We start from the raw sequence: 21506 nt of genomic DNA on the forward strand, positions 1-21506 counted from the left end.
AAGATGAAAAATTTCATGTATTCAAAAAGTGACCATATGAACTTAGTGGAAGAAAAATCCAGCAAGGGCTATTAAATATACTGGGGGAGTCCTTGGAGTGGCAGTTACTGAAGGTTGTGACTTTTCTGGGAAAGTATTATTACTAAGTGACGTTTGTGTCTTCTGTTCTTATTTTAGGCATCCGATGTTGGCGGCCATTTCCTGCACACTCCTCATTACTCCAGTTGTTTTTGTGCTTCTCTGCAAATTTTGAAAAGACAGCACCGACACCACTTTTTTTCTTTTTTTAATTTCTGCAAGTATCACTGCATCTGTCATGGTGATTGGAGTGCTCTGTCACTGAAGGTATACTAAATATCAAACTCATTTCCAAAGAAGAGGGATTCCCAACAGTGCACGTTTGATTCACTCTAGTGTTTTAGCAATAGCTGTCCTTATCCCTTAGGATAATTGGGAAGTCCCCACTTCTGTCCTGCATTTTGCTACACTGCAGTGATACTGTAAATTTGACTGCTTTGTGCTTATCCAGCAACATTGGTGAGGCAAGCCTTGCAGACAAGAACTGTCAGTTACATAATAGCTTGCCTTCACAATAAATCAAGTTGAATTTCTTTAGCATATCTATTCCTACACATTTTAGGGATTATTTAAAAGATTCCATGCAAGTAGCCATATTACATAGTGGATTTCCTCCCATTTGCAGGTGGGATGGAGCCAGAACTTGGCTCCTTGCTTCTTGCTGGCAGCTTCCCCTCCTCATGGGCTGGAGGACCGCATCTTGAGAAGCTACTGTGGAATTCAGTCCAATTAAACTTGGTATTTATTGTGACCCTACTAATTTATTCTGCCAAGAAGTTTAAGTGAGTAGCTTTACAATGACCTCAGAGGAAGGCTGTGTGACAAAATAACTAAGTAGAAAATTCTGCCTATTTCTGGTACTGACTTCAGCTGAGTGCTTACATGGAGCCCTGGATCCAATGGAAAGAGGAAGGCCCCAAGAGTTGGATTAAATAGGGCAGAACCTGTCAAAATAAGCAAGTCAGCTTATACGGCGGAGCCTTGAGCATTTGCCATTCACGTACATCAAAAACTAGTGAGCGCAAAGCCACAGAGGAGAGACACACAGATTCCTTCTGAACTTCCCTGCAAAAGGCTACGGGGGTGGGAGGGGGTTCTGAAAGTGTGTCCGAGGTGACTGGAGAGGGTCTAGGTGTTTCAAGCACAACATGCACATGCCAGCATCTGTGCCGGACTGTGGTATATGCAGTCTTGTAGCCTAACTACCTATTGACCTGAAAATTTTCTTGCCTGAAGATCAGTGCTTTGATCTTTTGGAACAGAAGTGAATCCTACATTGAATTTTATGTAACTTTTGTGCAACTCCCCAGTTGCTGTTTTCCCATTTTTCAAATTTTCTTTGCCATCTGTGAACATGATAATCAAGCTGATCACATTGTGTATGTGCTTTTTGCATCTCCTGAGGAGATGAGGAAAAAAGGTACCATCTAGCTGGCTTAAGAGTGAGCCATTCCCTTTACCTGCCAGGGACAAAGTTAGAAAAGTCTCCTCAAACTATTTTGTTTTTGAAAGGGATGAATTATTTTTCCCGCGTTCCTGTAAGTAGGAGTAGTAGCACTCCTCTTACACATTTAATGAAAGGGGCACAAAGAAATATCCAAAAGTCAGACTGAGAACAAGCTCCAGAGTTTTGACTTTGACTTGACAACCCTGTTCAAACAGGAAACACTGAAAAACCTTCTCAAATACAGATTATTCTGTTCCTTTGATAAAAAATAGAAATAGAAATAGAAATAGAAGAACTTCACCATCATTATAGGTGCAGTTTTATGATTCTGAAAGTAGCTGCAAGTAGAGCCTCTAGAAAAGGCATATTCCCTACAGGACTGAAGCAAAATTCCTATGGTGTGATCACAAATTACTTTGTGCCTCAGAGTAACCTCCTTTACAGCAGAACTCTTTTTTTCAGCCTTCCTCCATTGTTGAGACACCCAGTCATGGGAAACAGCGATTAAAACCCTCCTCCTAACATATTGTGGGAAGAGGCCTTTCAGTTGCTACCATGGCTACAAGATATAAGCCAAGGTCATTGTTTGTTATGACTGAGGCTGTGCTGAGCCTGGTTTGGTTTTTTTCTTGTGTGGGTTGTGGTTTGTTTTTTTTTTTTTAAATCAGCAGCTGTTGCATATCAGTGAAATTAAATCATGATTGAGGCAGATATAAAATGTAGGATTTTTCTAATTCAGGTGAGTCATGCTGATATTTCTATCTACTCTGTGGTCCAATCTCTGATCTTCATTATCACCATACTTTAAATACTTCTGATTGTCCTGCACCATTAAAAAGGCTATCTGAATGTGTAACTTCATATGGATAATTTGAAATAAACTGGTAGTTACAGAAGTAAGTCTGCATGTTTGCAAACTTTGCCATATTTTAGAGATGTATTTTCTAAAACTAATGACATTGCTGGCAATCTGTACTTGTGCTTTATTTAAGTCGTATTATCCTCTGAATTAATCAGATTTATCAGATTTATTCTCAGTGGATTTGGTATCAGTCATTCACAAGCAATTTCCAAAACAAGATCAACAAAGAGACATGGTGTAAAAAATAAGGACCATTCTCTTTTCAACTGTAAGGTTGATTTGTTGATATTTCTAATTTTAAAAAGTTACTTATAAGTATCTGAACTGTAAGAAAATCTGTCATGTATTTTAAATGAGGCCTCTATGCTAAGGACCACTTCCATATACCTGGTTAAACAATAGTGTAGGATGCAAGGAGCTGGTCCAATGCTACCTTCTTGTTTTTCAGCCCCATTGAGGCAACAACAGAGGTAAACCCAATTCCTAGGGTAAATTAAAGCAGATTCAGCATTGCTTTATTGTGTATGAACAGGGATTATTTCCTCAAGTAGCTCTGAAGTGACTTAATGCTTCTATTGGTTAATATTGCTGCAGCAGTTCAGCAAGGAGTTTGATACAGAGCAGAAGCCAAGGCAGTAAATGCGATATGGTACGATACGGGATAAGACACTAACTTCTTTGGGGTAGTTTTTCCTAAACATAACAGAGAACTAAAGTATAAAAAGCACAATCAGGTAATATTTTACATTTTATTTACTTTCTATTTCTAAAAGCTGCTTTTCATGTGTACCTTTCAAAAATACATAATAGTTCTGACATGCATTTATCACAAAAGAGAAATATTGCCAACGTGTATTCCTCTGCAGAGAATTTTCCATACTTCTGCGTTCTCCTTTAAAAATGGTATAAAACAACATACTTGGCATCTCTAGATCAAACATGATTAGTCTCTAAACAGCCACTTCCTTAAAAAAAAAAAAATTATATATATATATACACACACATATAATCAAAACTGTGCTTATGTTCAACTTCATGTGGACAGTCATGTAATACATGTTCTTAAATGCATCCCTGACCTCAGTTAAACCTTACAGTGCAGACTCTTTTTTTCCATTGTTTCCTTTCTGACAGTGTTGACAGTAAGCCAAGTGAGGAGAGAGAATCCCTATCTTGATGTATACTGAGAAGTTCATTAAATACATCACTTTTCCAGGACTGAATTACTCAGTTTCAGAAAAGCATATGGAATAGAATACTTCAGAAAGAATGTCTAAATATTAATTATCTCTCTACTCTCAAGCCTTAGCATATTGAAATATTTCTGAATGCAAACAGACTGAAGATTTGTTAGTAGGGAGAAAACTGGATGACAAATTCTTGGGTAAAATTATTTACAGGAATATAGGAAATGAGTCAGGAATCTCAGGAAAAAAGATCTGTCTTACGGGCATCTGAAAAAATGTCCAAACTTTTTTTTTTTCCTCTCAGATGGAGAAAGGAAGGGGAAATGTATCAATAGGAGTTACAAATCAAATTCCTAACTTCCTTCTTAGCTGCATACCAGCTTTGTCTTAAATTTTAATGCTAGGCACCAAGGGGTAGAACATGCAAAGGAGAGAAATGGTTTGGCTTGATTCTGTATATTAAAGAGTCCTTGATGCAGACACTGAATAGAACTTGAATAAGTAATTTGCTCTGGTTCTGAAATTCTTTGGAAATATCAATAGCACTGCACAAAAAAGGTTTCTGAAAGCTGCTTCAGGAGCTTTTCATATGCTATGCAGAATGCATTTTCATATGCTAAGCAGAATAACAGAATAGTTGGTACGTAGTGACTACAGTTTTACATGCTAGAAGGAATTCAAAAGGTTTATGAAAAGAATATTTACTTATTTCTAGGTTTTATCTTGGTAAAAATAAATGCAGAAAGTATGGAGAGTTAAAAGTGTAGGAGCAAGTTTGAAGACTAGAAAAATCACAACTTTATACTCTTCCATTTGTTCTAAGAAAGGTATCAGGGCACACAATCACTATGTAACTATTGTTTAAACTTAGATATTTTAAAGAAATGGCTTTCTATTGGAGGGAAAGAAGATTTCAATAGCATCATCCAGTACATTCTTTTGGGATGACTTGCCATTCACATGTGGCAGTACATGAGATGGATGTCTTCCTGCATTCCCAACTCTCTCCCTCTTCTTGGTATCCAAGAGATACTAAAGAGTCTGTGATACTTTTGCTAAGATCAAGTGGGAGAAGCTTCCTTCTAGTCAGAAATATCATGTGGATGAAGGACAGGGGAATACTGAGGATACCTTTGATGATACATTTTTGTTTTATTTACAAGTGAGGAACTCTCACTTTTAAGACATAAGTTTGCAGACGACACTAAGTTGTGCAGGAGTGTTGTTCTGCTTAAGGGTAGGAAGGCTGTACAGAGGGATCTGGACAGGCTGGATCAATGGGCCAAGGCCAATTGTATGAGCTTCAACAAGGCTCAGTGCCAGGTCCTGCACACCTGGGTCACAACAACCCCATGGAGTGCTACAGGCTTGGGGAAGAGTGGCTGGAAAGCTGCCTGGCAGAAAAGGACCTCGGGGTGTTGGTCAACAGCTGGCTGAATGTGAGCCAGCAGTGTGCCTAGGTGGCCCAGAAGGCCAATAGCACCCTGGCTTGTATGAGAAATAATGTGGCGAGCAGGACTAAGGAAGTGATCATCCCCCTGCTCTCTGCACCGGTGAGGCCGCGCCTTGGGTACTGTGTTCAGTTTTTGGCCCCTCACTACACGACAGACAATGAGGTGCTGGAGTGTGTCCAAAGAAGGGCAACGAAGCTGGTGAAGGGTCTGGAGAACAAGTCCTATGAGGAGCAGCTGAGGGAACTGGGGTTGTTTAGTCCGGAGAAAAGGAGGCGGAGGGGAAACCTTCTCACTCTCTACAACCACTTGTAAGGAGGTTGTAGCCAGGTGGGTGTTGGTCTCTTAGAATCATAGAATCATAGAATGGTTTGGGTTGGAAGGGACCTTAAAGATCATCTAGTTCCAACCCCCCTGCTGCGGGCAGGGACACCCTCCACTAGACCATGTTGCCCAAAGCCTCATCCAACCTGGCCTTGAACACTTCCAGGGATGGGGCCTCCACAACCTCTCTGGGCAACCTGTTCCAGTGCCCCACCACTCTAACAGTAAAGAATGTCTTTCTAACATCTAATCTAAATCAACCCTCCTTCAGCTTAAACCCATTACCCCTTGTCCTGTCACTACACTCCCTCATAAACAGTCCCTCACCAGCTTTCCTGTAGGCCCCCTTCAGATACTGGTAAGCTGCAATTAGATCTCCCCAGAGCCTTCTTTTCTCCAGGCTGAACAACCCCAACTCTCTCAGCCTGTCCTCATAGGAGAGGTGCTCTATCCCTCTGATCAGCTTTGTGGCCCTCCTCTGGACTCTCTTCAACAGCTCCATGTCTCTCCTGTACTGGGGCCCCAGAGCTGGATGCAGTACTCCAGGTGGGGTCTCACAAGAGCGGAGTAGAGGGGCAAGTATCAAGGATGAGAGAAAACAGCCTCAAATTGTGCCAGGGGAGGTTTATATTGGATATTAGGAAAAAATTCATCACCAAAAGTGTTGTCAAGCACTGGAACAGGCTGCCCAGGGAAGTGATTGAGCCACCAGCCCTGGAGGTATTTCAAAGACATGTAGATGTGGAGCTTAGGGACATGGTTTAGTGGTGGGCTTGGCAGTGGTGGCCTAGGTTAATGGTTGGACTCGATTATCTTAAAGGTCTCTTCCAACCTAAATGTTTCTATGATTCTGTGATTCTATGAAGATGAACATAGAGAGAAAGGGCTTGTTTATTCAGATTGTATAATTGAATAAAAACCCACCGCATTCATTCATATGGGCAAGTTTTACTGGCATAGCGGCAGTAGAGTTGTTACTGCCCTACAGAGAAGTTGGTCAGTTCCTCTGTGTAGAGGAGCCTCCATGCTGCAGAGAGCAGCTGCTTTTAAGGCCTTTTCCTAGATTTGGAAGATAGAAGGGGCATGCATCTTTTTCAATTAAAATATTGTAATTTGCTTTAAAATCAGCCCTTTAACAGTAATTAGATCCAGTCTGACATCTTTATTTCCATTTTAGCAGTTCAGCTTACAGCTCCACACTCCACAAATCCATTCAATTTAACTTGGAAACATCTCTTCGTCCCAAGAGAGCACCTACATCCACAGCTCTAAACTATTATTCTCAACAAAGCAAGCTCTTTGAAAAGGTGATGATTCCCGAACCACTCCATTATCAGGAGAAATGGAGGAAGACAGCCTGACTATTAGTTGACACAGATTGAGAATGCATTGAGATATACTTGGAAAAAGAATCAAATCTCACCTATAGAGGCCTTTTTCCCCAGAGTAGCTATAGCTTAACATTATTGTAATCCTCAGGTACACATAAGGCAGCAGTAAAAGAGCCAGGCCAAATGGAAGTGCAGGCTTTAAAGAACAATACATGCTAATACAATACTAAGAAAAAACATACACAGATGAGTAATGAAGTTGGGTTTGGGGTTCGTTTCATTTTGTTTTGTTTTGTTTTTAACATAGGCCTACTTAGGTTAAATTACTAAGATTATATTTACTGCTGGTCCCCAAAAGCAGCATCGATTCTTGAGTTATATGTATATTTAAAGCCAAAGATGCTCTTGCCTAAAAATATCTCCAACTTTGACTATAACAGAATAACTATCTTCCATTGTGTGATGGTCCCAGATTATGATTTAGCAAAACAAGCAGAAAATTACCTGATTGATTCTCTGTAATTTTCTTAGTGTATTTCAGTCTTTCCAAAACTGCAGAAAAGTATTTTAGGTATGTAACCTATACTTCAGAAATATTATTTATTGAAAATTAGTACTTACAGTATTTTCATACCAGAACAGCTCAATCCCTTCTATTACAGTTCTCAGAATGGGTGATGATCACAAAATGAAGAGTCAGCAGTATTGTTATGCTATCATTTCGTGTGAGACCTTGTGCATTATTTACTACCCATCATTGAAATCATATTGTACATACATACAGAAAGATTAATTTTCTCCTAGATTTTCCTCTAGTAGTCTCATGATTTTAGAACTTCTTTCAACATGATTTAATCACCTTCCAAGGTCCTATGTCTATTTGCTCTTGCAAGCTTTTAACATGACTATTTCATCTTTAGGTACTTATTACCATTAATGACTTGCCTCTTGTTTCTTTATTAATGTTGCTTAATAATATACTGTGAAGTTAGTTAGTAGTTTTCCTAATTGGGGAGCAGTAGGAAGGTAGGAAAACATTAAACTTAAAATTAATTCAGAATTGGCAGTTTTGTAATACTTAAGGGATGTTTTTTTCCCAGAATATTTAGCATGTAATAGATCACAGATAAGTCAAACTCTTGACTTCAACTGCAACAGTCATTGCTCAAGTCTATTGCATATCAGACCATATGTGTTTTAAGTTTAGCTCCCAGAATGCAAGAAATGCATTGCATCTGGGAAGATGTGACTGAGCCAGCATTGCATACCATTTTATTATTCAAGGTGACATTCAAGTACCATGAATATGAAACTGGGGTTTTTTTCCTGAATTTTTTTTTTTTGCTTGATTTGCTACTTACCTTCAATTACATGCAGTAAGTTATACAGCACAACTCTAGATTTCTTGTAGCTTGAAAGATTAACACAAGTATATGATACTAGCAATGTAATGTATGCATTATGTATTCTAGTACAGATTTACTGTATGTTGAATAAACATTTCAGATGTTGGACTTCTTAGCTTTGGATAAAATTTATAAATTAGTTCTGCTATTAGGCTATTTATTCATTATTTGAATGCATTTGAAAACTAACAATCTAATGACTGCCTATGGATTAATAGCAATGCATATTATTTTGATAATTGAGTCTGAGTACACTTACTTAATCCTGCACCTCTAATTCTGTGATATATGATTCCTAACACTGAAAATGATTTAATGTATATTTGTATGTACATCTTGATGCAAATACAATTGTATGGAGCCAAAGTCCTGGCCTCTGAAGTACCTGTTTAAGCCAAGTATTTCACAAACTCTTCTCCTAAAATTAATGTAATGGATTATGCTGTTCTTTCAGCCATGTAGCTGAAATAACAGTAGGTCTCATTAATTAATTAATGAGAAAGAAAAGACAGAAAAGAATCAGCTTATTATTCATATGATCAGCTTGCCATACACTCAAGAGTTTAGTCATAATAAGGTGCTCTTACCACGATGTGAACTTTCAAGATACAGGATTGAGCAAAATGGGTGCAGCTTTCATTCTAAAGGTGAGGTACTGTTGAAATTTCTCTTCCACAGAGAATATAATTTATTTTACCCTTTGAATTCTCAGCTAGCTGAAACTCGTCAGTCAAATCCAGTTCAAATCTCTCATTGTCAGGTCCTGTTGGTCCAATATGTATGGCTTTTTAGCTGTTGATTGGTGAAAACCTACAGAGTTTTAGAATAATTTCTCCTTTGAAACTGGGTCATTTCCATGTATAATCATATTTCAGTCTTAATTGCGGTAAGTGCCAGGCTTCTTTTTCCACCTTTGAATTGAGAGCATGTTCTGTTTTACCAGTTTAATTTAAAAGCCAGAAAGCCATTTAAGACAGCTGATCATCCCAACAACTGTATACAGTTTAAAGATGGTGGGGAGGGGGGAAGAGAGCTATATTGTAGTTTTAATTGTATAAATAAGCACTAGTACAGTTTGTTGATTCATTTTGCTTATAGTGGGGGGCTTTTTTAATATTATAGCAGTATTTGAGGACTTCAAGCAGGACTGAGTTCTTAATCTGTTACACATTGTGCAAACATAGTAAGAAACAGTCTGTACACTGAAAAACCTCTGGTCTAACCTGAGACAATAGGAGAATCATGAAGAGAAGATAAGAGGTCATAGCAAAAATGTGATATCTAATCATTATATAGCCAGCTGTTTATTATCTTAATGTGTTTATATACTTCTGATTAGCTTAATTTTTATTTATTGCACCTTTCTTTTGATATATAATCATCATGTCTGTGTGGACTTTGCCAATGTGATAACACACAGAAGCCCAGACTGCATCATCTATATTACAGAACTGTTACAGACCTTCTCTTGTTAGCAATGACTGTCAGAGAAACTAAGCTGGTTTACAGATAACTAATTGAAAGATGCTTATCCATGCTTATTACGAAAAAGCCTGAAAACATTGAGGGCAGGTTTAAAAGAGTAGTACTGTATGAGTTCTGCAACATGTGTTAGCAGTTAACTCTCACATTACTGCAGCAGGTTGACTGGAGCATGACAGTTTCATTTTTCATACAAAGTAAACCAGGCTAATCTGTGCAGCTGGTAAATATTACAAAAAACAGAAGAAGTGAAAATCCCTTAGGTTCTCTTTGGCCTTCTATCCATTTAAGCAGAAAGTAAGTCTGGCAACATGAATTTTCCACAAAATTAAGAGCAAAATAAAGAGAATACATGATTCACAAAAGATGTAGCTTCATGTTTTATTATGTTTTCATTTTCTCTCAGGACTACAAGGCATTGTGCTTCTGGCATTAAGATACTCTTGAGTCAAAAAAGAAAATGCGATATTCTTCTTGACCCCTGCACAAGAAATTGTTAGAATGGTATTTGTTTTCAGTGACTAAGCACTGAGTTAACCATGCCTCAGATTAGCAGAGCAAATCATCTGTTCTGGTTGAAAGTTTACAGGTTTACAGGCTTTAGCCCATAAATAACCAAGCACATTTTCAACACACAAGAATCTTGAATTGCATTAATTAATTCATGAGACATCATAGTTGAAGAAAATGTGTCCAGTTGATTAAGTTCTTGGATTAGAATCAATGGCATCATTGCTTGGACATACTAACTTTCTAAATATCATCATCATTACAGAGAACACAATAGATTGCACATGGCTGAGTGAGATACACCCAGGAAGCCAGTCACTTAGAATTAATATACAGTCCTCCATGAATCAAGCTGTCCTGCTGGTGTTCTGCAGAAAGCGAAAGAAGGACATACCTGAAGGCCCTGATTCACAGCTGACATTCAATCTGAGCTCTCTTTCACGTAACATTAAATGAGTATGACAGGCTGAGTGTTTGTTTTGGTTTAGATTATCTGCTACTGTGACAAATTGACAGGCAAGATGATCAAACCCTGGGGAGGAAATAAGGAGATGTGCATTTGGTAGTTTCAAGGAAATCAGATGGTTTGGCAAAAAATTTTTCACTGACAAATGGAAGATTTTTGAAACTTAACTAGAAATGAATTGTCAGATGTGTTTTCCTTCTCTCTTTTGTTCTTTCTGTGTCACCCCATTATTCTTTTTCCCCCACTGAAGACAATGTAATGTAGTATTTTGGGCTTTTTTTTTTTTTCCTGTTTCCACTTGAATCTTTTTCAAAGTGAGAAAAGTTTGGTGAAAGAAAAACAGATTACTTGTGTTTTTCTCTCTAATGTTCATATTTTTATAGCTTGGGAGTTACATATTCTGCCACACTCAGATGCAAAAGAGAAAGAAAAGCAGTAGAAAACTTAATTTGTATTAAAATAAACATAACACTCTGGAATGAAAATTAGAAAATGTTTTTACAAAAAAAACTTTCTCTTTTTTTTAACTACTCTAGTTATAGGACGTGTGGAGTTTCTAGTGTATGAACTCTGCAAAACCTTGAGACACTCACCTCAAACTAAATGTTGCCTTCATTTACAAAGGGGCGAGCTCTTCGCTGATGTCCCTAAACACGGTGATAACACTGAGAGGGGTGTCCATCAAGTGGGCTGTTATTGTGGAATTGCGGTGTGTTTGGGATGCTCCAAAGCTACAGTGTGTATCACACTATCTTGTTTTGGTTTAATGAATTCCTTGGTTTTGCTTTTCTTTTTCTCCCTCTTCTGTATCAAATACTTAATTGCCTCATGTTTTTATTCCTGTTTTCAATGCTTTTCTTCTAAATTTTTCTTCTGAAAGAAAAAAAAAATATATCTTTCTGAAGTAAAGATGAAATTGGTCGATAGTTACCATTCAGGAAATATGCCTGACTCACTGTACAAATCACCTATGCAGCAGCTACTGCTGTCCTATTTGGTATAAACTCACTGACAGATATTGCAATGTAGTTTAGTCTGGCAATGGCTTTGTATGATCGTGCAGAAGTCAGCAAGCTTCTGAAATGTTCTCCAGAACGTCCTCTCTTGCTGCACCAGTGGGTTAAAGTACAGGCTCCCTCAGACCTGAGCAACAGCCTACCTCTACCAGATCTTCCTTCACCCCGCGGTGGGTACAGTACACAGCGGACCCCAAGCACTATCACTACCTTAAAAATGCAAGCATTGCATGCACTCCTTCCCTCAGGCACTCTGCAAGTCTAGTGTACTTTTTTTACTGGGTTTTGTGTCAAGAGTAAAAATTAGAAGAGCAAAGATAACATTATATGCTTCCTAAAGTATTTAAAATTCCTCTACAAAGACTGCCATTTCTATATCATCCTATGCAGCTTTCCATTTTCAGAGTTAGGAACAGTTATTTTACATGACATTATTTGGTAGCTTGAATGGACACATGGTTAGAAATATTTTTTCTCTAGCTAATGGGGAGCTGGATTCCTGATCAGAATATGCAGAGTGTTGAAAAGATAAATAGCACTGCTCTATTAACATCTTCATGAACTTACTGAAAAGCCCATCTGATGTCTTAAATTCACATTTCACATGTGCTGAACAGTTTTGTTTCTTTTACATTCCTTTGAAGTCCTTATTTGCAAAAGATCACAGAATTTTTTTTATCTCAAACATTACAAGCAGTTGCATGGCTGACTCAAGGCATGCTACTGATTGCTGATATATGGCATACCAGAGAGAAAACAAAGTACCAGGCCTTTGTCATACACACCACCTGTTTCAGAAACTGTCTGTCACCAGCCTTTTGAACTTCTCATTTTGTTACAGACATGACATTGAGAAGGATGAAAGGGAGCTGGGGAAGGGCAGAAAGATTTCAACGCAAAGGCTCCAAAACCAAACTGCAGCTTCCTTCCAACTCAGGGAGTACACCAGAAACGTCCCAGCCTGAAACAAAGCAGAGGCAGGAAGGGTGAGGTTGAATTTTGTGTTTTAAAGTCTATCTCATCTCAGTTCTACATGAGCCTTTATTATAGATCAGGCCTGAAACCTAGTTATTTCTGCATCAACAGAGATGAGACCAACTTGTTTCAACATTTGCTTCATAAAATAGTTGTGCAATTTCATAGGAATACGCTTAGATGGACCATTTCTACGGCCCATTTAATCCGTGAGACTTATGACAATTATGAAGAAACCCGATTTTCAGTCTAAGCTCTTTGACAGGGACTTAAAAGACTGAGTGTAAACTGAGTATTTAACTCAAATTTTTGAAAGTTCTGTCCTTACATTGTAATTTCAGGAACTGAATTCCAAACTCCATTAACTCCATCAGACTCACTGTTTAATAAAGTGAGATGAAGGCATTTAATTTTTCATGTTCATTGTTCAGATGGGGTAAGTATCTGTAAGATGATGTTATAGAAATAGCTCCTCTGCGATGTCAGTGTTTGTATCACGGTGTAGAAGGCTGGCATGGTTTTGCCCCAGCTGGCAGCTAAGCACCACGCAGCTGCTCACTCACTTCCCCCGCAGTGGGACGGGGGAGAGAATTGGAAGGGTAAAAATGAGAAAACTCATGTGTTGAGACAAAGACAGTTTAACAGGTAAAGGAAAAGCTGTGTGCACAAGCAAAGCAAGACAAGGAATTCATTCACTGCTTCCCATGGGCAGGCAGGTGTTCAGCCATCTCCAGGAAAGCAGGGCTCCATCATGCATAACAGTTACTTGGGAAGACAAACACCATCACTCTGAATGCCCCCATCCCTCCTTCTTCCCCCACTGCCTCATATGCTGAGCATGACATCATATGGTATAGACTATCCCTTTGGTCAGTTAAGGTCAGCTGTCCTGGCTGTCCTCCCTCCCAACTTTTTGTTGTTTCCCAGCCTACTCACTTGCAGGGCAGCGTGAGAAGCAGAAAAGGCCTTGACTCTGTGTAGGCACTGCTCAGCAATAACAAAAACATCTCTATATAACCAAAACATCTCTATATTATCACCACTGTTTTCAGCACAAATCCAAAACATAGTTGTGTCTACTAAGAAGAAAACTAACTGTCCCAGCCAAAACTAGCACAAAGGCTAAGAACGTTATATGGAAATTTTATCTCACAATACTAAGTTATGGATCCTGGAAATATTAATACTGTGAATTGACATTTTTGTTCACAGAACTTCCCATGGGTCAAGCTTGAGAGCCATAAGCAATATTATTACTTACTCTTGATTTTCTCTGGAGCAACTTAAGTGGTATCCATGGGTTGGAATACTTCTTAGATGGGTTTTTTTTTGCCCTCTCATTTTGGTTATATCGCTGGAGAGGTATTTACTGAAGAGCTTTATTTAAAAAGGTCCTTATGAGCTGAGAGCAATCTATGCACATTCAGAAATCTCAATGAACTGGAGTCCTAGGATTCTGGGAAAGAAATAGGATTGATTTAATTTCTTGAATTGTGGTTGTTGAGGTGCAAAGAAGCTTTATGACTGAAGACTGTCATATCAGTAAGCTGTTTAATAAAATAAGAAATAGTATCCTAAGGACACTTGTGCAGCTTAAAGGAAAGTAAGTGTTGTAAGGCACATTGGAGACCTTAAAAAGCAGCATTGGCTTGTTAGGATTGTAATTCATATTTACGTCACTTTGGTTGTCACAGGCTCAGAAAAGCCAGACAAACTGAGTCATCCTGGATAATACCCAAACCTCCCACATACAAACTGGAAAAAACTGTCCTTTATAAATATGTATCTATATCTGTATCTTAAATATCGTACCCATTTTCTGGAGTTACTCTTTGATATCCTGTTGTCTCCGTGTTGCAAAAGCCTAATTATGCATGGTGAAATTATAAATAATATATCATTTTCTACTGGTTTTCTAGTAAGAGCTTAAATTCTTAAAACAGGTAGGAGGCACTTTCTAACAACATATACATTACTGAGAAAATGAAGAAATTAATAGGAAATCACTGCTATTCCGGTACATAGTTCATTACTCGCATGTTTCTGCAGACTGGAATTCATCTTCCGATATAAGCCCTAAGTGAATACAAATTAAGTATTCTCAAAGTATTTAATACATCCCAGAACTGTGACTGAGCTACAACTGGACCTGCTTGGCAATTTCCCATCAGTAACTCCCCGTGAAAAGTGGGGACAGTTACACAGAATCAAGCCAAACTCTGAGAACCCTACGGGCATTCAGTATAAATGACTTACAGCTGTAGCAGATGTTGAATCATACCCCAAAAAGTATCATTTAGGTTTCTGGATCAAAGCTGGAGAACCCTATGCTCTGCTATGTCTTCACCGGTCTTGGTAAAGTTGCTTTAGTTGATTTTTGTAGAATCAGGAATAGATGCTTTATTTGTATGTTTTCCCTGTGCATACCATGGATGGTAAACCCTTCACTTGAAATCATCTGATAGCTGATCTGTACAGTACCTAAGAGGGCAAGCTTTATAACTATACCACTTATTGCTCCCTTGCTGGGTACTACTGACTGCCAGTCTAGCTTGTTACTAATGGAATTTGAGTTGTTTAAATGTCATGATGTTTGGATTTGTTTCACTGATAATCAGAAGGTATCGTGCATTCAAATGAACCTTGGTAAAATTGTCATATCTAACCTTATCACCACTGTACCAATTTTCACATGTTGTTTCTGCATCTGAACTCTGAATAAAATGTGCTTTTATCGTATCTAACAGACAATGGAGCCTCACAGCAGCTTATGAACTGCTGGATTCTTTTAAAAATTAAGCTGGCAAATATTTAAGTGTAGAAAGTGCTCTTTTTAGAAACTTGTTTGCCCACCTACTAGATTCTCATAGTCTCTCTTTTAATTGCTGTATATTTATTGGATTCGAACAGAAAGTTGTGAAACATACCTCTGATGATTGCATACATTCAAACACATTTAGATAGCACTTGCCTTAACCAATCAGTGCTGTGAAAGCAATCCTTATGTAAAAGAGGCAACCCCCCCCTGTAATCTAAAAAAGAAACAATGTTCTGTCATCTCCAGAAACACAGTCAGTCAAACGCTAATGCCAAGCATGCTAAAACAGTGGAAAAACCCCAAGCACTATACGCCATCATTCCAGTATCTTTCACAAATGGTTCTTGCAGCTTTGAACTCATGTGACAAGAAGACACAAGACATCAATCTTCTCCCTAACTGTAACAATAAAATCATATGCCACTCGGAACATGTAATTTAATTTCTCTGTTTTATATGCAGGATAAATGTTTTCTCGTGCATTAAAAAGTTCTGAAATAAATGTGGAGCAGTGCTGTGTCAGTGAAAAACATTATTAGAATAGTATCTACAGGTAAGTGAGAAGTAAGGTATGTACGGATAGGTTTCTCTCATATTTTATTTAGCCAGCTGGAAAAAGATTTGCACAGAATGTTCTATAATCTAAACAGTTTACTTGATTGGCTTACAGGTCATCAGTTCCTTTTTTCTACAAGATGATCAGCATTCACATATCACCTTGCCATAATAATTAGTATTGGCCCCTGGTTGCCTCCTACTCTAACAGTAAAAGGCATGAAAGAGGTGCCAGTAATGTCAAAAGGAAAAGATAGAGGGGAAGGAGTATAATGCAAATTATAATTTTAGGAAAGAGTGGGTGGAAGTCACTAATATGATTAAAACAAGGAATTCCTTAACAATAGAAAGTTCAGTGACCTATTTCTATCATAAGTATTAATTATGACACTGGTGTGTCTCAAACAGAGCACTTCCAGTGCATGGCAGATTCTGCTTGCAAAATCCATTAAATAACAATATGAGAAAGTGTGTGACTGGCTAGCCAGTAATTTGAACATGTATGCCTTCTCTCTGCATGCTGGCACTGCCTCTTGCTTGAATTTAGTAATGCAGAAGATTAAAGCTGTCAGTTACATATGAGGGTTAAGAACTCCAAAAGGATTTACGATCTCTGTGCAGTCTCCAGGGAGAATAAGCAGACTGTTCCCTGCCAAAACATTCCTAAGCTGCCCTGCAGTGAGGAGTGTTACAGGAAAAGTACCAGAGTTAGACAGGGGGAGGGGGAATAGCAAAGGAATAGGGAAATGCAGCTGTCAGCATCTTACCTGCTATGTCTATTCTCCATTCTTACTTCAGTGTACTTCCTCTTTTCTTTCAAGAAACGTATTGTAAAATTGTTTTAAATTTAATGTAAAATTGACTTAATTCAAGTTAGAGAGTATCAGTGTATCTTCTGCTGCATATAGAAACTTCCTTCGAATAACGATGTTAAAGAACTTAGAAATAATGAACTACTAAGAATAGTGAACTACTAATGAAGATTGCTTCTCTTGCAATTTGCATGTTCATTGCCAGGAATCTAGCCTGAGCTAATATTCATCATTTACAAGTCCACTGATGGCTGAGACAATTTTTTGTTGCTCTAGTGCTCTCCTGGATAATAGTGCTTATTAGACTGTAATTAAAGATTAGTCTTTCAGTGTCTGAAAATCAGGAAATATAATTTTATTTCAGCTCCTATCATTAAGGTATTAACTTATTGAAAAGCTTCTGGAATTGTCACAGTCCAGTCCCTTGTCAAAACATAATCATATTGTCTGCCTCCCCCTCTGCCCCAGTAACTTTTGCAAAAATTTACCAGTTCAGCAGAGGTCTTTCAGTCAGTATTTTCTCAAAGGCTTTGAGAATGAGTTGTTGAGATGACAAAAACCCCAGCTGAGGAAAAAAACCCTGTGATTTGACTACAGATTTGCAGTTGAGACAAACTGCTTATGTGCCCCAGCTGTGTGAAGCCTCCAGCTGGAAGAATAGGTATCTTTTTGAACACCAAAATCAAGCATCAATCATAGTTCATTCATCCTATTGCTTGCTGAGCAGTTTGCTTTTCTACAGCTGCATTCAGATTATGGCAAAGGTGAGGGTGATGATAAAGGTTTACAAGAGCTTAAGCTAACCCATACACTTATTTGTGTGATTCACATAATTTCGGTTAGGTCTTTAAAAACTGTCCAGTCTGCATCAAATCTGCTGCATTAGAATAGTTTCCGCAAGGGTCAGCCCAACCTTGAATGTGAAGGGGGTGTTGTTTTTCATTGCACAGCTCTTCCCCACTAGTGATGAAGAAGCAGTGTTTTGTCAGTCTCAGAAAGAGAGGAAAACAAGCCAAAGGGAGGGTTTCACTGTCTGGCACAGAGAAGGGCCATGACGACTTCACCTGAATAGCCTTTGCAAGCATAACATTGCATGTCCTCACTTGTGTAGCATTTTATGTCTTGTTTGCATAAGGTGTGTGAATGAGATGCATCTTTCCAGTGAAATGGGAGCATTTCTGAACAGTTATGTAATAAAGGTCTCAGTGTGACTGTCGGCATGCATAACGCCGAAGGAAAAGGAGAATAGTGTCTGAAACTGGTGGAAACATGAAAAAGCTTAAAACTCCTCTGTAACTCCAAATTAAATTTCTGTGCATCTTTGGTCAATACCGTTCCACATTATAAAACATTTGCAATAGGAAATGCAGTCTGGTGCAAGTTATGCACAAACAATCCAACTGTGACTTATGTTATGCAGCCCTGAGTACTGCTAAAACTGGGTAAGTAGGGAAAGAATTTGATATCTCTGTATATTAGATTGGCTCCAAAACACACCTTAGTATATCTGTGAAGCAATTTTCTTATAATTTCATTGGGTGTTTTAAGCAAATGAGCACGTGTAACTATTCATAAACAAGGCGGGGGGGGGGGGGGAAGACCACAGATTACCTAGAAATTCAGTTCTACACAAACTCTGTAATTTGGCACAGTTTAGCTGTCCAAATGGCTCATTGAACCTGGATCATTACATTGGAAAAGAACTGTTCTGGAAAGAAATTAGTCAGTTGAAGGTATAATCTAGCAAGACCCAGGATGCCGATGTCAGTTCCAAGCAAACAGGCAGTTTCTCTATGGAACACATGTATTCTTGGCTAGCACTAAGACAGTGCCATAAGGAGCTGTAGGAGGATAGCAGATTACAAGCCAGCATCTCAGAGAAAGTCAGAGGAAGGAAAAAAGCAGAAGTTGTGGGGAGTCTGTCTAGATCGAAAAGCCTCTTTGGAATGTCTCTGAAGTTAGGAACTGAGAAAATACAGAAGAGACCCAAGCTAATTTAGTTTCAAATTATAGGATGCCTCTAGTGTTATCCCTATCCTTTCCATGGCAGAGGTAACACCTTCACAAATTTTACGACTCTTTCTGTCAGGAAATGAACTGAGGCAGTGCTGCAGCATCCCCTTTTTCTTTTAGTTCCAGTGCTGAGCCCGGTGTCAGTTCTGTCACCTTTCAACACCTGACTTGGCTCCTCTTCCAGCAATGCAGGATTTTTTAGCCTTGTCTGAACCCCTTTCCAGCATGGTTCCTCCTCATGTGGGCCAGAAGTAGAAGGCAGATGGTGATAGCAGTTGACTGCATTGTGTCTCTAGCCGCTGACGGAATATGCATAAAATTCAAACTAAGAATAAATATATGAAATACAGTAAAGCAATCACAAAATTATAATAAATACAGTTCCTTCCAGCACTTCACTGTTAGACACTGAAATCAGGTTATTTATTAAAGAAAACTGGAAAATAGTCTCAGGATTTGTTTGGTAATTTATTGCTTTACTTTTGCAGTCTCATAATCAGGTGACAGTAATTTCCCTGTATTCCCTGCCAAATTCTTCTATGGTTTTCCTGTTCTGGAGTATGTCATTTCTTGGGATTCCTTTCAACTAACTTCAACTATTTGAAAGTTAGATATCTTGTATAAATTCATCATCTCGGTGACTTCTCTAATGGAAAGACAGGCACTTCCCACCTATCTTAGATTTCTATCTTAAAGTAGCATGAATCATCCGTTGCTGGTGTTTATCTTTCTCCATTAGTGTAGTGTGAGAATAGACAATTTAATTTAAACCTGATGTTAAATTTAGATGGCTAAAGTTAGGGGTGATAAATCCCACCCTTAGAGACTTTAACAGCAGCTTAAGTTATGCTTCTCTCTCTCTCTTGTTTCCAAATGGGAACAGTTTAGGAATATTTCTAATTGCTGATACCATACACTCCTTGCAGATGATCCCAAAGCAATCAGATGTGAAACTAGTTTATAAATATTTGTTGAGAATAGAAAAACCAAGCCAATTTTTTTTGTTCCCTAGAAGATTTTAATGGCATTCATGAATAGAAAAATTTGTTACTTATTTGAGGCAATTTCTTGTAACAGAGGAACATATTTTCATCTTCATTAGCATTTTTTTGCACATTGACTCTTAACAAAATTTAGCACACCTGATTGCTGTGTTACAGAAGAGGCAATGTTTTCAAGCTGCAGATACTAAACCCATAGTAGCTTAGTGTTGAAGAAGTATGTGGTTAGAGCTTTGGTTAGAACTCATTTTTTCTGAAGTTAATTTTGGGAGGGTGAGCCCAATTTATAAACATACTGCAATATTGTATTATCAACAATTGAAATAAATCAGTCTGTAAGTGAATAGCTTTTGTGACCTCTCAGAAAACTATTGCGGCCAAATACTGTTTCTTACAGGTATTTATCATTAATTACATTAATGTCCAGAAGATGTTCAAAACACATTGGCTTGACTTTTTTTTTTTCTGGTCAATATTAAGACCATTCTGCCTATAGCAGCAAGAGTTAGGGGAATATAACAATTTTTTAATCAAAGCTCTGTTTAATGGTAGTTCTCAGTTTGATATGCATGCCATTTATTTTTCCTGTTATGAGTTCTGATACTCCTACTAAAGTGCACAGGAGCCTCCGTTATCACAGGAACATCAGTTCCTAGGTATCTTTAATTGACTTTGCAGGATAAGGGGATGCTTTTGAAAGCTCTGGTATGAATGACTATTTGAGGTTACCCTCAAAACCAGCAGAAAATCTAGGAACAAAGCCTACTTATTCTCAATCTGCAGTTTCAAATATCTTTTTCTGGTTTCTAGGATTAGCTTTCTACCACAAAATTGGAGCAATTATAATTACAAAATACCAACATCTTGTGCCTTAGCTGCAGTGTGTATTCAAGGGAGTCCTGGATGCGTAGACAAAACTCCAAAAGACATCCACAAATCAGTGTAAGACTTGGTTTTGTTTACCTCCACAGTCCATTTGCACATTTTCTTTTTTTTGTAAGTTATTAACTGAAAGAATTAATTTCTTACCAATAGTGAAAAAAAGCAAACACCATTTGATCATGACTTTGACTTCTGACCTTGCTCTGGCAATAAAGCAAAAGCTGAGGGCTACATAACTAAAACATGTACATAAACTCAAAGAAGAGAAATCTTCAGAGAGCTACTATGTCTCTTTAGAAAGTGGCTGGCAGATAAAATGAATAAGGAAGAGCTCCAGCAGTGAGTTCTGCAGCATAGCCTTTCAGTCCATCAAAGGGTGCATGCTTAACACAGGTTTCCCCACTTTTTACAAGGCAAGAGCAAGAGACAGGCTGATTCCTTGAGCGTAGCTGTTCCAGAGAGTGCAGCAATGTTTTTCTTCTTGCAGTTGGGAGAATGCTACCATCACTTTATTCCTAAAAGTGCACTTAGTGAGAAGGACTATAACATTTAGGAAGTGTCTTGCTTTAGGAGTTTTGATTGTTTGTATTACTTCAGAGCTATCTGCCATCTTGCTAAAAAGTGACTTCATCTCAGAAACTTGCAACAAGTAACAGCCAAGTGTCAAAGAATGCAAACAATAAGATAGTGTAGAAGTTTAATATTTACTTAGTGTTCTAAAATAGAACATCTATTCCAACATACGTAGGGTTTAGATGCCATGGAAAAGGCAGAGCACTTGTCTGAGAATCAGTGCACTATGCAGCTGTTCTTACCCTGTAGCTTTTCCCCTGCTGCTTTTCTGCTTTAAAGAGATTTCACAAGCAATTGTGTTTTCAGGTTAATTTACA

At 38.2% G+C, this 21506-nt stretch overlaps 2 protein-coding genes across 2 annotated transcripts in view; both read left to right on the forward strand.

Moving 5' to 3' along the window:
* Window positions 1-317, forward strand: part of CTXN3 (cortexin 3) — a 131562-nt gene extending 131245 nt beyond the window's left edge. The window contains exon 4 of the transcript XR_008574574.1: window positions 178-317. The gene's annotated coding sequence lies outside the window, so the exon portion shown is untranslated. The remainder of the gene's footprint in view (window positions 1-177) is intronic.
* The window catches only part of SLC12A2 (solute carrier family 12 member 2), a 100583-nt gene continuing 79344 nt past the window's right edge, over window positions 268-21506 (forward strand). The window contains exons 1-2 of the mRNA XM_054808770.1: window positions 268-345; window positions 704-816. Of these exons, the coding sequence (XP_054664745.1) occupies window positions 709-816 (108 nt within the window). The 5' untranslated portion in view covers window positions 268-345; window positions 704-708. The remainder of the gene's footprint in view (window positions 346-703; window positions 817-21506) is intronic.

Source organism: Grus americana, chromosome Z (genome assembly GCF_028858705.1).
Source record: "Grus americana isolate bGruAme1 chromosome Z, bGruAme1.mat, whole genome shotgun sequence".
Classification (NCBI taxonomy): Eukaryota; Metazoa; Chordata; class Aves; order Gruiformes; family Gruidae; genus Grus; species Grus americana.